General features: G+C 53.3%; 1 protein-coding gene across 1 annotated transcript in view; it reads left to right on the top strand.

Annotated features, from left to right (window-relative positions):
- LOC119956610 (leukocyte antigen CD37-like) overlaps positions 1–15,459 on the top strand; it is a 55,216-nt gene that overhangs the window by 10,677 nt on the left and 29,080 nt on the right. Inside the window, exon 2 of the mRNA XM_038783948.1 lies at positions 11,451–11,531. Coding sequence (XP_038639876.1) covers positions 11,451–11,531 — 81 coding nt within the window. The remainder of the gene's footprint in view (positions 1–11,450; positions 11,532–15,459) is intronic.

Here is a 15,459-nt window from a genome sequence, read left to right as displayed (position 1 = left end):
AGGTACGACTTCGACTTTGTGTGCCTGGCAAGGAGCTCATCATCGCTGATGCATTGTCCCGCTCCATCATCGCTGATACGTTGTCCCGCTCCATCATCGCTGATGCATTGTCCCACTCCATCATCGCTGATACATTGTCCCGCTCCATCATCGCTGATACGTTGTCCCGCTCCATCATCGCTGATACGTTGTCCCGCTCCATCATCGCTGATACGTTGTCCCGCTCCATCATCGCTGATACATTGTCCCGCTCCATCATCGCTGATACATTGTCCCGCTCCATCATCGCTGATACATTGTCCCGCTCCATCATCGCTGATGCATTGTCCCGCTCCATCATCGCTGAGGCATTGTCCCGCTCCATCATTGCTGATACATTGTCCCACTCCATCATCGCTGATACATTGTCCCACTCCATCATCGCTGATCCATTGTCCCGCTCCATCATCGCTGATACATTGTCCCGCTCCATCATCGCTGATACATTGTCCCGCTCCATCATCGCTGATACATTGTCCCACTCCATCATCGCTGAGGCATTGTCCCGCTCCATCATCGCTGATGCATTGTCCCGTTCCATCACATTGCCTAGTGAACCGCTGGAAATCATCCGGCAGATTGAATCACAGGTGCAGCTGTGTGCCAGCACCCTCCCGGCGTCTGATGAGACGGTGGTTCGTATCCGCGAGGAGACAGCCAAAGACCCCCTTGTGCAGCGTGTCATGCACCACCTCGCCAATGGCTGGCAGAAAGGGCAGTGCCCTCAATTTTACAATGTAAAGGACGACCTGACGGTGATTGATGGTATCCTCCTCAAGCTGGACCGAATTGTCATTCTGCTCAGTCTCCAGAGCTTGGTGCTCTGCCAAATCCATGAGGGACACCTGGGTGTCGAGAAGTGCAGACGCAGAGCCCGGCAGGCTGTCTACTGGCCCGGTGATCAGCCAGGACATCTCGAACATGGTCCTCAACTGTATGACCTGTCAACGCTTCCAGCCAGTGCAGAGCAAGGAAACTCTCCAGCAGCACGAGATCGAGACCTCCCCGTGGTCCAAGGTTGGCATCGACCTCTTTCGTGCGAATGGTCGTGACTCCGTGTTGATTATTGACTATTTCTCCAATTACCCTCAAGTCGTGAAGCTTTCAGACCTCACATCTCGGACCATCATCAAGGTCTGTCAGGAGATATTCTCCAGGCATGGTGTCCCACTCACTGTCATGAGTAACATGGCCCGTGTTTGCCCAGTCGTACCATTTCAAACATGTCACTTCCAGCCCACACTATCCGCAGTCCAATGGGAAGGTTGAAAAAGGGGCGCACATTGTGAAACAGCTCATCTGCAAGGCCGCGGATTCTGCTTCTGACATCTACCTTGCGCTGCTTGCGTACAGGGTGACCCCACTGTCCACTGGCATGTCGCCGGCTCAACTCCTGATGAACAAGGACCTGCGGATGATCAAGACACCGGATGGTAGCTGGTCTGCTGCAGCTGTCGTTGTTCGACAGGCTGCGCTCCGCTTGTATGTTGTACGTATGGCTGATGGTTCTGTTGTGAGATTAAACAGACGGGCACTGCGCAAAGTTGCCTGCCCGCAACTGCTTTCTTCTCCATTTCCGTCTGTTGTTTTGCCACCTCCTGATACCTCGACTCACGAGGCCACCAGTCAGGCTTCAATCCCGCCTGTCAAGGCTCCTTCGTCCCCACCACCACCTCTCCGGCGGTCGACAAGGATCAGACGCAAGCCCCACAGACTGTTTTCTCACATTAGACAGCTGTCTTCACATGTAAATACGTTCACATATGCCAACAAAACACAAAAAGGGAGATGTCATGATATGCAGCCATGCAGATAATGACATACAGACAGGCAGCGAATGAACACAGAGAACAGGACATGACCAATGAGCAGGCAGGACACTCGGGTGGTATCTCACTGTAAAAGGCACGAGGCGCTCACACTCCGCCTCTTTCCACTGATCAGCATCTACAGAGTGAGTCAGGGTGTATGTACAGTATCACACCTCCAGCACGTGGCGAAGAGCTAGTCTGGTTCAGTCAGACAGAGTAACCACACTTAGGTTAGCAGAGAGTCGAACTCACAGAGAACTGAGCTAACTGTGTGACAGGTTCAATAAATCAGATTGAACTAACTTCAAGATCTGGAGTATCTTTTGGTTAAAGCTGCATCCTGTGTTATCCCAGAGTACATAATACAACAAATGGGATATACATTTTCTTCTGGTACAGAATCTCTGTGGAATGAACACCATTTACACCAGTTCATTGCACACGCAGAAAACATCCATTTTTAAGTTCTGACTGGTGAGTCTGGAGCTAGGTTATAAGCACGTGGTTAGAGTTACTGACCAGCGAGTGGAGCTGGGTTATAAGCACGTGGTTAGAGTTACTGACCGGTGAGTGGAGCTAGGTTATAAGCACGTGGTTAGAGTTACTGACCAGCGAGTGGAGCTGGGTTATAAGCACATGGTTAGAGTTACTGACCGGTGAGTGGAGCTAGGTTATAAGCACGTGGTTAGAGTTACTGACCGGCGAGTGGAGCTGGGTTGTAAGCACGTTGTTAGAGTTACTGACCGGTGAGTGGAGCTGGGTTATAAGCACGTGGTTAGAGTTACTGACCAGCGAGTGGAGCTGGGTTATAAGCACGTGGTTAGAGTTACTGACCAGCGAGTGGAGCTGGGTTGTAAGCACGTGGTTAGAGTTACTGACCGGCGAGTAGAGCTAGGTTATAAGCACGTGGTTAGAGATACTGACCGGCGAGTGGAGCTGGGTTGTAAGCACGTTGTTAGAGTTACTGACCGGTGAGTCTGGACACCGATCGAGTTACTGGGGGCGCTGCTCTCTCCGTGGAACATCTCAACTTCCCATGAGAGATTTTCTTGGCACAGTGACTCTGGATTCAGAATTCTGTTGAATTTGGGAAACACGGGAGGGAAGTAGAGGACGGGGTTGGGGGTACATGGAGGAGAGGGGGTGAGAAAGACAGGGGCAGTAGACCGAGAGATAAAACAAAAGGAACAACAAATAATTGATCAGACCTAGCCTGGTCCCTTTCAGCCACGTGAGCTCTTCATCAAACTGAAATGAAGGGAGATTAATGACAGGTTGAGCAAACTGGTTTGTACATTGTGGACCTCATGGGACCCAAACAAGATGACAGCAACAAGGATGAAAAGATCTGACGAGAATCAGGAACTTGCATTTAAAATAATGTCACAGCTGTGTTTTCATTCGCGACCAGTTGTAAGATTTGGGTTTATTTAAATCCTCTGCAACCAACATCTGCCACTGTCTGTGCTTCCCCCTCGGTATCATGTGCGTGGAATCTCTAAACCTTTGCAAATCGTGTAGGAGGCTTTTGTCGTGTTTTTGAAGAGCAACCAACATGTTGCTTCTGACTCTCAAACCGCATTTGCCTTCAGCTGAGTGTGTTGCACGTCCCCGAGGATTGCTGATGTGGGTGGGTGCACATGGGGTGGGGGGAGGAACTGAGGAGCATCAACCTTGTTAAATTACTGATTGTACAGGAACTGTGAGCCGGTGCTGGTGACCCTCTGCCTTCTTCTTAAACCTTTGTCGAGATATACGAGAATCATATTTTGGTTGAAAGACATTTTTGCAATATTTCACACTGTGGAGTTCCTGTTCAGAAATGGTTAGTGTTTTGTTGGGTTGTAATTCATTTAATTTGGAGCATTTGGGCACTGATTAAATATTGTATCATTATCAGATAGTCAGAAAAGTGTCCAGACCGAATTTCTAACAATTTAAAGCACAGGCTGAAGAGGTCTTGGTTTAATTGTAATTCGCTGATTTCACTGGGAACCTGGGGACCGCCAGACATAGAGGGCTTTACAGCATCTGAATCTGACTGGGAGCAGACATGTGTGAAATTTGCATGTTAGAGATAAGGACCAGAATCATACTCTATCGTACCTTAAACTTTCAAGACAATTTAGATTGTTGGTGATTCTCTCTGGCCACTCATTCAGGAATGCTGACTCTCTGGGACACAGTTCCTGAAGGTGCTGACTCACTGGGCGACAGTTCCTGAAGGTGCTGACTCTCACTGGGCGACAGTTCCTGAAGGTGCTGACTCTCACTGGGACACAGTTCCTGAAGGCGCTGACTCTCACTGGGACACAGTTCCTGAAGGTGCTGACTCTCACTGGGACACAGTTCCTGAAGGTGCTGACTCTCCCTGGGACACAGTTCCTGAAGGTGCTGACTCTCACTGGGACACAGTTCCTGAAGGTGCTGACTCTCACTGGGACACAGTTCCTGAAGGTGCTGACTCTCACTGAGGGACAGTTCCTAAAGGTGCTGACTCTCACTGGGACACAGTTCCTGAAGGTGCTGACTCTCACTGGGACACAGTTCCTGAAGGTGCTGACTCTCACTGGGACACAGTTCCTGAAGGTGCTGACTCTCGCTGGGGGACAGTTCCTGAAGGTGCTGACTCTCACTGGGACACAGTTCCTGAAGGTGCTGACTCTCACTGGGACACAGTTTCTGAAGGTGCTGACTCTCACTGGGACACAGTTCCTGAAGGTGCTGACTCTCACTGGGACACAGTTCCTGAAGGTGCTGACTCTCACTGGGACACAGTTCCTGAAGGTGCTGACTCTCGCTGGGGGACAGTTCCTGAAGGTGCTGACTCTCGCTGGGGGACAGTTCCTGAAGGTGCTGACTCTCTCTCGGACACAGTTCCTGAAGGTGCTGACTCTCGCTGGGGGACAGTTCCTGAAGGTGCTGACTCTCTCTCGGACACAGTTCCTGAAGGTGCTGACTCTCACTGGGACACAGTTCCTGAAGGTGCTGACTCTCACTGGGGGACAGTTCCTGAAGGTGCTGACTCTCACTGGGACACAGTTCCTGAAGGTGCTGACTCTCACTGGGACACAGTTCCTGAAGGTGCTGACTCTCACTGGGGTACAGTTCCTGAAGGTGCTGACTCTCACTGGGGTACAGTTCCTGAAGGTGCTGACTCTCACTGGGAGACAGTTCTTGAAGGTGCTGACTCTCACTGGGGTACAGTTCCTGAAGGTGCTGACTCTCACTGGGACACAGTTCCTGAAGGTGCTGACTCTCACTGGGGGACAGTTCCTGAAGGTGCTGACTCTCACTGGGACACAGTTCCTGAAGGTGCTGACTCTCACTGGGACACAGTTCCTGAAGGTACTGACTCTCGCTGGGGAACAGTTCCTGAAGGTGCTGACTCTCTCTCGGACACAGTTCCTGAAGGTGCTGACTCTCACTGGGACACAGTTCCTGAAGGTGCTGACTCTCACTGGGACACAGTTCCTGAAGGTGCTGACTCTCACTGGGACACAGTTCCTGAAGGTGCTGAATCTCCCTGGGACACAGTTCCTGAAGGTGCTGACTCTCTCTCGGACACAGTTCCTGAAGGTGCTGACTCTCACTGGGACACAGTTCCTGAAGGTGCTGACTCTCACTGGGACACAGTTCCTGAAGGTGCTGACTCTCACTGGGGGACAGTTCCTGAAGGTGCTGACTCTCACTGGGACACAGTTCCTGAAGGTGCTGACTCTCACTGGAACACAGTTCCTGAAGGTGCTGACTCTCACTGGGACACAGTTCCTGAAGGTGCTGACTCTCACTGGGGTACAGTTCCTGAAGGCACTGACTCTCACTGGGGTACAGTTCCTGAAGGTGCTGACTCTCACTGGGAGACAGTTCTTGAAGGTGCTGACTCTCACTGGGGTACAGTTCCTGAAGGTGCTGACTCTCACTGGGGGACAGTTCCTGAAGGTGCTGACTCTCACTGGGACACAGTTCCTGAAGGTGCTGACTCACTGGAGGACAGTTCCTGAAGGTGCTGACTCTCACTGGGACACAGTTCCTGAAGGTGCTGACTCTCACTGGGACACAGTTCCTGAAGGTGCTGACTCTCACTGGGACACAATTCCTGAAGGTGCTGACTCTCTCTCGAACACAGTTCCTGAAGGTGCTGACTCTCACTGGGACACAGTTCCTGAAGGTGCTGACTCTCACTGGGACACAGTTCCTGAAGGTGCTGACTCTCACTGGGACACAGTTCCTGAAGGTGCTGACTCTCACTGGGGGACAGTTCCTAATTCAGTCTGAATTCTGATCTATAAGGATTTTGAGGGTTTGGGGGGTGGGTTAGAGGGAAGACAAGTGCAGTTAAAGCCACAATCTGATCAGCCGTGAACTTATTAATTTCTCTTCTTTCTTATGATTTCCCCTCTCTCTCCCCCCAGCCTATTGGTTCTTTCTCTGTTCTGAGGAAGTTCCCTCGGTATGTTAGACTGAGCCTGGATCCCATAAAATAAAACTGAGATTCCTCGTTTCAGCGGGAGATGAGCGGGAGGAACTGTTCCAGGGTTGGGAGAATAATGTCCCTTTTCCACGCTATTAGGGCCCCCCTTCCCTGTGTCTTGATGCTTTGGTTATTGATGTTGGTCTGGTTTATCTGTGTGTTCTCCTGACTTTGAGTTTGATTGAGTCCAGACAGGACCTTTGCTGCCAAGAACAATGTAGGTGCTGCTGTCTGCCAACAAGCAGCTGTGAGTTCAGCATCTCAACTTACAAAAGTTCCAGTAAAATGGAATTCATTAACTACTGCCACGACTGAGTGAAGGAATAGAATTTCTCTGCTTTTGTACAAGTGCGTTGAACTGTAGCACTGCTCTGCATTTCAATTAGTCGGAGGTCTGGGAAACTGAATCAGTAATGCCAAACTCCTGATCATGCTTTAGGGAGGGTGCAGAGGAGGTTCACCAGGATGTTGCCTGGTATGGAGGGTGCTAGCTATGAAGAAAGGTTGAGTAGATTAGGATTGTTTTTGTTGGAAAGACGGAGGTTGAGAGGGGGACCTGATTGAGGTCTACAAAATTATGAGAGGTATGGACAGGGTGGATAGCAACAAGCTTTTCCCAAGAGTGGGGTTGTCAGTTACAAGGGGTCACGATTTCAAGGCGAGAGGGGGAAAGTTTAAGGGAGATGTGCGTGGGAAGTTTTTTACGCAGAGGGTGGTGGGTGCCTGGAACGCTTTGCCAGCGGAGGTGGTAGAGGCGGGCACGATAGCATCATTTAAGATGCATCTAGACAGATATATGAACGGGTGGGGAAGAGAGGGAAGTAGATCCTTGGAAAATAGGCGACAGGTTTAGATAAAGGATCTGGATCGGCGCAGGCTGGGAGGGCAGAAGGGCCTGTTCCTGTGCTGTAATTTTCTTTTGTGTTCTTTTTATAAATTCTTCCAAATCTCGAGATTTGGGAATGAGCTGTTATTTATTTCAATGTTAATCTCGGCCCCGCCTGACCTTTGCTCTCCATCATTCATTGGATTTAGAAGCCAGCCTGGGGTCCTTTCTACTATCGGTTGGACCCAGCAATCTGAGCAATGGACAGGGTCCAGGGCCCAGCTGAGTTTGGGTATCTGAACAACCCATTATTAGACTCTGTATTTCCAAATTTGGATTGGAAAAATACTGCTAAAAATTACAGCTCCCTAATTTTACCTTCTGGGACTAGAAACCCCTTATTCCTAACCTGGACAGATATGTGCCACACCTTTCACAATATTGATATGCCCCATAGCTCTCTACAGATAATCAAAGAATCCCTACAGTGCAGATGGAGCCATTTGGCCCATCGAGCTGACACTGACCCTCTGAACGAACACCCTACCTCGGCCCACGCCCCCACCCTATCCCTGTAACCCCACCTAACTTTTTGGACACTAAGGACAATTTTAACCTGGCCAATCCACCTGACCTGCACATCTTTGGACTGTGGGAGGAAACCGGAGCACCCGGAGGAAACCCACGTAGATATGGGGAGAACGTGCAGACTCCCCACAGACAGTGACACGAGGCTGGAATTGAACCTGGGACCCTGCTGCTGTGAGGCAGCAGTGCTAACCACTGCGCCACACTAATGAGCTTTAGGTGTGTGGTCCGTGTTAAACTGTTGGAAACTGAGCAGCCAATTTGCATTTACTAAACGACAATAAACAGGAACTGGAGCTTCATTTATAACCACTTCCGAGAGTCGATTATTGTGAGAAGTCTGACAACACCAGGTTAAAGTCCAACAGGTTTACTTGGAATCACTAGCTTTCGGAGCGTAGCTCCTTCATCAGGTGACACGGTAGCACAGTGGCTAGCACTATGGTTTCACAGCACCAGGGTCCCAGGTTGGATTGCTGGCTTGGGTCACAGATGGTGGGGGGTGAATGTAATGGGACTTGAATCCCAGGTCCCGGTTGAGGCCGCACTCGTGTGTGGAACTTGGCTATAAGTTTCTGCTCAGCGATTCTGCGTTGTCGCGCGTCCTGAAGGCTGCCTTGGAGAACGCTTACCCGGAGATCAGAGGCTGAATGCGCTGAGGGGGCTCCGCAGGGTCCGTGCCGAGGGGGCCCCCCAGGGTCCGTGCCGAGGGGGCCCCCCAGGGTCCGTGCCGAGGGGGCCCCCCAGGGTCAGTGCCGAGGGGGCTCCGCAGGGCCGCAGGGTCCGTGCCGAGGGGCCCCCCAGAGTCCGTGCCGAGGGGCCCCCCAGAGTCCGTGCCGAGGGGCCCCCCAGAGTCCGTGCCGAGGGGGCTCGGCAGGGTCCGTGCAGAGGGGCTCCGCAGGGTCCATGCCGAGGGGGCTCCGCAGGGTCCGTGCCGAGGGGGCTCCGCAGGGTCCGTGCCGAGGGGCCCCCCAGGGTCCGTGCCGAGGGGGCTCGGCAGGGTCCGTGCCGAGGGGGCTCCGCAGGGTCCGTGCCGAGGGGGCCCCCCAGGGTCCGTGCCGAGGGGGCCCCCCAGGGTCCGTGCCGAGGGGGCTCCCCAGGGTCCGTGCCGAGGGGGCTCCGCAGGGTCCGTGCCGAGGGGCCCCCAGAGTCCGTGCCGAGGGGGCCCCCCAGGGTCCGTGCCGAGGGGGCTCCGCAGGGTCCGTGCCGAGGGGGCTCCGCAGGGTCCGTGCCGAGGGGCCCCCAGAGTCCGTGCCGAGGGGGCCCCCCAGGGTCCGTGCCTAGGGGCCCCCCAGAGTCCGTGCCGAGGGGGCTCCGCAGGGTCCGTGCCGAGGGGCCCCCCAGAGTCCGTGCCGAGGGGGCTCGGCAGGGTCCGTGCCGAGGGGGCTCCGCAGGGTCCGTGCCGAGGGGCCCCCAGAGTCCGTGCCGAGGGGGCTCCGTGCCTAGGGGCCCCCCAGAGTCCGTGCCGAGGGGGCTCGGCAGGGTCCGTGCCGAGGGGCCCCCCAGGGTCCGTGCCGAGGGGGCCCGGCAGGGTCCGTGCCTAGGGGCCCCCCAGAGTCCGTGCCGAGGGGGCTCCGCAGGGTCCGTGCCGAGGGGCCCCCAGAGTCCGTGCCGAGGGGGCTCCGTGCCTAGGGGCCCCCCAGAGTCCGTGCCGAGGGGGCTCCGTGCCGAGGGGGCTCGGCAGGGTCCGTGCCGAGGGGGCTCCGCAGGGTCCGTGCCGAGGGGGCTCCGCAGGGTCCGTGCCGAGGGGGCTCCGCAGGGTCCGTGCCGAGGGGCCCCCAGAGTCCGTGCCGAGGGGGCTCCGTGCCTAGGGGCCCCCCAGAGTCCGTGCCGAGGGGGCTCCGCAGGGTCCGTGCTGAGGGGGTGCAACAATCTGAGGTGTTTTCTTACTCGTGTACATTGTATGGATGCCTAATCGACTCTCTGTGGAGATGTCAGCGGGTTGACCCAGTCAGTGTGTTCCAGCGGGTTGAGCTGCCCAGTCGGTGTGTTCCAGTGGGTTGAGCTGCCCAGTGTGTTCCAGTGGGTTGAGCTGCCCAGTCGGTGTGTTCCAGCGGGTTGAGCTGCCCAGTCGGTGTGTTCCAGTGGGTTGAGCTGCCCAGTGTGTTCCAGCGGGTTGAGCTGCCCAGTGTGTTCCAGCGGGTTGAGCTGCCCAGTCGGTGTGTTCCAGTGGGTTGAGCTGCCCAGTCGGTGTGTTCCAGCGGGTTGAGCTGCCCAGTCGGTGTGTTCCAGCGGGTTGAGCTGCCCAGTGTGTTCCAGCGGGTTGAGCTGCCCAGTCGGTGTGTTCCAGTGGGTTGAGCTGCCCAGTCGGTGTGTTCCAGCGGGTTGAGCTGCCCAGTGTGTTCCAGTGGGTTGAGCTGCCCAGTCGATGTGTTCCAGCGGGTTGAGCTGCCCAGTGTGTTCCAGCGGGTTGAGCTGCCCAGTCGGTGTGTTCCAGCGGGTTGAGCTGCCCAGTCGGTGTGTTCCAGTGGGTTGAGCTGCCCAGTCGGTGTGTTCCAGTGGGTTGAGCTGCCCAGTCGGTGTGTTCCAGCGGGTTGAGCTGCCCAGTCGGTGTGTTCCAGCGGGTTGAGCTGCCCAGTGTGTTCCAGTGGGTTGAGCTGCCCAGTCGGTGTGTTCCAGTGGGTTGAGCTGCCCAGTCGGTGTGTTCCAGCGGGTTGAGCTGCCCAGTGTGTTCCAGTGGGTTGAGCTGCCCAGTCGGTGTGTTCCAGTGGGTTGAGCTGCCCAGTGTGTTCCAGTGGGTTGAGCTGCCAGTCGGTGTGTTCCAGCGGGTTGAGCTGCCCAGTGTGTTCCAGTGGGTTGAGCTGCCCAGTCGGTGTGTTCCAGCGGGTTGAGCTGCCCAGTGTGTTCCAGTGGGTTGAGCTGCCCAGTCGGTGTGTTCCAGCGGGTTGAGCTGCCCAGTGTGTTCCAGTGGGTTGAGCTGCCCAGTCGGTGTGTTCCAGCGGGTTGAGCTGCCCAGTCGGTGTGTTCCAGTGGGTTGAGCTGCCCAGTCGGTGTGTTCCAGTGGGGTTGAGCTGCCCAGTGTGTTCCAGTGGGTTGAGCTGCCCAGTGTGTTCCAGCGGGTTGAGCTGCCCAGTGTGTTCCAGCGGGTTGAGCTGCCCAGTCGGTGTGCTTGTGATGTGTATAAGGCTGTTTACTGAGTCTCATTATGATGCTTCATCTTTAGACCAATCAGCATTGAGTACTCTGTGAAGCCCCTAAAATACAAATATTTGAGCTTTTGAATGTCACAGCATTTTCATTTGAATTTCTTTTTACCAGTTTCATGTGCAATGTCCCTTCACGTTTTGTGACGTGTCTCTCCTCGTCCGCCACACCCTCCCAAGCCCACCCCACACCCTATTACAGAGTGGGAATATTTTGCAGACCCTAACTTTCAAATCTGTACAACCTGATCCCTCCCACTGGCTACTGGCACCAACTGGGCATTGAGTGGGCATCCTGGGTGTGGAGTGCGTCAAATTGTTACGGCCTCTCTGCCTCCCTTGTCTCACTGTGGCCTCTCTCGCTCTTCCCACCCTTTCTCTCTCTCCCCCTCTCTATGTACACTTCCCTCTCTATCTTTACCCCTCTCTGCTGTCGTTTGATGTCTTCACCCCCTCGTTTCGCTCACCCTACATCCCATGTTCTCTCTCCTCCTCCTGTCGTGCTCTGTCTGTCGGAGAATTTTCCCTCCTGCAGGATGTTTTTACACTTTTTTGTTTTTGTTTTGTAGGTGCCAAAATCCAAGATGGCGACAAAGGGCTGCATCGTTGTCACAAAATACTTTCTTTTTGTTTTCAACCTGATTTTCTTTGTAAGTAGAATTATAATTTTACTCTGCATTGTTGCTGTTCTGGGAGTGTTTGCTGAGGACAGTGTAGAGGATTGTTGTTCAAACCTTTTTCCTTGACCCACTTTTGCCAACTGGCCGACCTTTGGGCCCCACGCTACATTACCCAGTCAATTCTGACTGAAGGGATACTAAAGCTTTCTTGCCCCAGGAAAGGGAGGGAAAGGAAATCACCTTGTTTTCCTGTTCGTAATCACTATCCTGTAGCCACTGGTGCATTGAATGTGTGGCAGCATTGAGTGGGGACACGATCAGACATGCCTGTGACATCCTTCAATCTATACAGGTTCACCCACCAGGATCACACATGAAGAATAGTTACTTTTGACAGACACTGGAGGGCTGCCAACAATTGTGAACTTGTAGTCATCGTGGGACACAGCCTCGGGGGAAATAAGAAACAAAGGAAGTAGACTGAAGAGAGGACAGTAACAAACAGATATCACTGGGAGAGAGCCAAATGTAGTTCTTGCAAATAAAACAGCCAGCAATCTGAAGATAATGATGATAATCGCTTATTGTCACAATTATGCTTCAATAAAGTTACTGTGAAAAGACCCTCGTCGCCACATTTCGGCGCCTGTTCGGAGAGGCCGGTACGGGAATTGAACGCGCGCTGCTGGTGGTGTTCTGTATTACAAGCCAGCTGTTTAGCCCACTATGCTAAACCACTTTAACAGTGATGTTAAATCTTGAGTTCTAATTGGCTTAAATGCAATTCAATTGGGCAGCACGACACAGTGGTTAGCACTGCTGCCTCACGGCGCTGAGATCCCAGGTTCGATCCCGGCTCTGGGTCACTGTCCGTGTGGAGTTTGCACATTCTCCCCGTGTCTACGTGGGTTTCGCCCTCACGACCCAAAGATGTGCAGGGTAGGTGGATTGGCCGTGCTAAATTGCCCCTTAATTGAAAAAAATGAATTGGGTAATCTAAATTTATTTAAAAAATGCAATTCAATTACTTTTTTAAAAAAAAAAAGATTTTTTATTCTCCTTTTTCACATTTTCTCCCAAATTTACACCCAACAATAAACAATAATCAGTAACGAATATATCAATAACAACGATCCCATCCTCCCATCAACCCCCACACATTAGCCCACATGTTCACACAAACAAATGGCAAAAAGGAATCAGGAATCACCCATAGTCACCATCAACACACACCACCCCCCCCCCCCCACCCCCCCCCCCAAACTAATGCCCGATGTTATCCAGTTCTTGAAAGTGCAGAATGAATAATGCCCATGAATTGGAGAACCCCTCCGAGCTTCCCCTCAGTTCAAACTTAACCTTCTCAAGGGTCAAGTATTCCAACAGGTCCCCCCGCCACGCCAGGGCACAGGGTGGAGAGGTTGCTCTCCATCCCAGCAGGATCCGCCTTCGGGCGATTAACGAGGCGAAGGCTACGATATCTACCCCTGCACCCGTCTCCAACCCTGGCTGATCCGACACCCCGAATATGGTCTCCCGGGGATCCGGGTCCAGTTTCACGTGCACCACTTTATAAATTACCCTAAAACCTCCTTCCAGTACTCCCCTAGCTTTGGACAGGACCAAAACATATGAACGTGATTTAACCCCCCCCCCCCCCCCCCCCACCGCGCAATGTTCACACACAGCTTCTACCCCTTCAAAGAATCGGCTGATCCTCGCCCTTGTGAGGTGCGCTCTGTATACCACCTTCAGCTGTATCAGCCCCAACCTCGCGTACGAGGTGGAGGCATTTACTCTCCGGAGCACCTCACACCAGATCCCCTCCTCTATAACCTCTCCCAACTCTTCCTCCCATTTTGCTTTGATCCCTTCCAGTGGTGCCTTCTCCTCTTCCAAAATAGCTCCGTACACCGCTGACACTACCCCCTTCTCCAGTCCCACTGTCATCAGCACCTCCTCCAGCAATGTGGAGGCCGTCTCCACCGGGAAGCTCTGTATCTCCTTCCTGGCAAAATCTCGAACCTGCATGTATCTAAACGTTTCCCCTGCTCCAGCCCATACTTCACTTCCAGCTCCTTCAATCCTGAAAACCGACCCCGAAGAAACAAATCTTTTAGTATCTTCATCCCCTTCTCCTCCCATTTCCGAAAATTTCCATCCCACCTCCCTGGCTCAAATCTGTGGTTCCCCTGAATCGGCATTTCCCTTGACCCTGCCCCCATCCCGAAGTGTTGGCGAAACTGCCTCCAAATTGTCAACGAAGCTACTTTGTCTTCCCACTTTGTCTTAATCCCATCCAGTGATACCTTATCTTCTCCAGAATTACTCCATAAATCGCTGACACCACCCCTTGCCCCTTGCCCCAATCTCCCCGCCGTCAATATCTCTCCCAACAGTGTGGGGGCCGGTGCCATTGGAAAGCTCTGTACCTCCTTCCTGGAAAAATCTCGGATCTGCATATATACCTAAACATCTCGCCCTGACCCAACTCCTATTTCTTCCCCAGTTTGTCCAGCTTCGCAAACTGGCCTCTCAGAAAAAAAATCCTTTGTCATAGATTATCATAGAATTTACAGTGCAGAAGGAGGCCATTCGGCCCATCGAGTACGCACCAGCTCTTGGAAAGAGCATTCTACCCAAGCCCACACCTCCACCCTATCCCCATAACCCAGTAACCCCACCCAACACGAAGGGCAATTTTGGACACATAAGGGCAATTTATCACGGCCAATCCACCTACCCTGCACATCTTTGTGTTGTGGGGGCGAAACCCACGCAAACACAGGGAGAATGTGCAAACTCCACACAGACAGTGACCCAGGGACAGGATCGAACCTGGGACCTCAGCACCGTGAGACAAAATACCCAAATTCTCATCCCATCTCCTTCGTTCAAATCTATGAATCCCTCGAATCGGCATTTCCCTTGACCCCTCCAGATCCGGAGTGTTGCCACTACCACTGGACTGCCTGAGTATTTCCCCGGGGTCATCAGGAGCGGCGCTGTTGCCAAAGTCCTCAGCCTCGACCCCCTGCCCAGACTGTCCTCCATCCTAACTGACCGTGTGCCCCAAACCCAGCCCTGCACCTTCTCCACGTTCACCGGCCGTAGTAATACAGTAAATTCGGCAGACCCAACCTCCCTGACTGCCATCCTCTCTGTAATAGCACCTTCCTTATCCTGGACACCCCCCCCCCCCCCCCCCCCCCCAAACTCCCAAACCCAGTGGTGGCGCAGTGGTTAGCATTGCTGCCTCATGGCGCCGAGGTCCCGGTTTGAATCCTGGCTCTGGGTCACTGTCCGTGTGGAGTTTGCACATTCTCCCCGTGTCTGCGTGGGTTTCACCCCCACAACCCAAAGATGTGCAGGGTAGGTGGATTGGCCGCGCTAAATTGCTCCTGAATTAGAAAAAATAAAGAATTGGGTGCTCTAAATTAATTTTGAAAAATGATTTGGTTGGGCCAGGTTGGGAATTTGGGATTTGGTTGGGAATTTGGGATTTGGTTGGGCCAGGTTGGGAATTTGGGATTTGGTTGGGCCAGGTTGGGAATTGGGATTTGGTTGGGAATTTGGGATTTGGTTGGGCCAGGTTGGGAATTTGGGATTTGGTTGGGCCAGGTTGGGAATTTGGGATATGGTTGGGCCAGGTTGGGAATTTGGGATTTGGTTGGGCCAGGTTGGGAATTTGGGATTTGGTTGGGCCAGGTTGGGAATTTGGGATTTGGTTGGGAATTTGGGATTTGGTTGGGCCAGGTTGGGAATTTGGGATTTGGTTGGGATTTGGATTTGTTGGGCCAGGTTGGGAATTTGGGATTTGGTTGGGCCAGGTTGGGAATTTGGGATTTGGTTGGGCCAGGTTGGGAATTTGGGATTTGGTTGGGCCAGGTTGGGAATTTGGGATTTGGTTGGGCCAGGTTGGGAATTTGGGATTTGGTTGGGCCAGGTTGGGAATTTG

The sequence above is a fragment of the Scyliorhinus canicula genome, chromosome 23, assembly GCF_902713615.1.
Source record: "Scyliorhinus canicula chromosome 23, sScyCan1.1, whole genome shotgun sequence".
NCBI classification, from domain to species: domain Eukaryota; kingdom Metazoa; phylum Chordata; class Chondrichthyes; order Carcharhiniformes; family Scyliorhinidae; genus Scyliorhinus; species Scyliorhinus canicula.
This window is presented reverse-complemented; position numbering and strand designations above follow the sequence as displayed.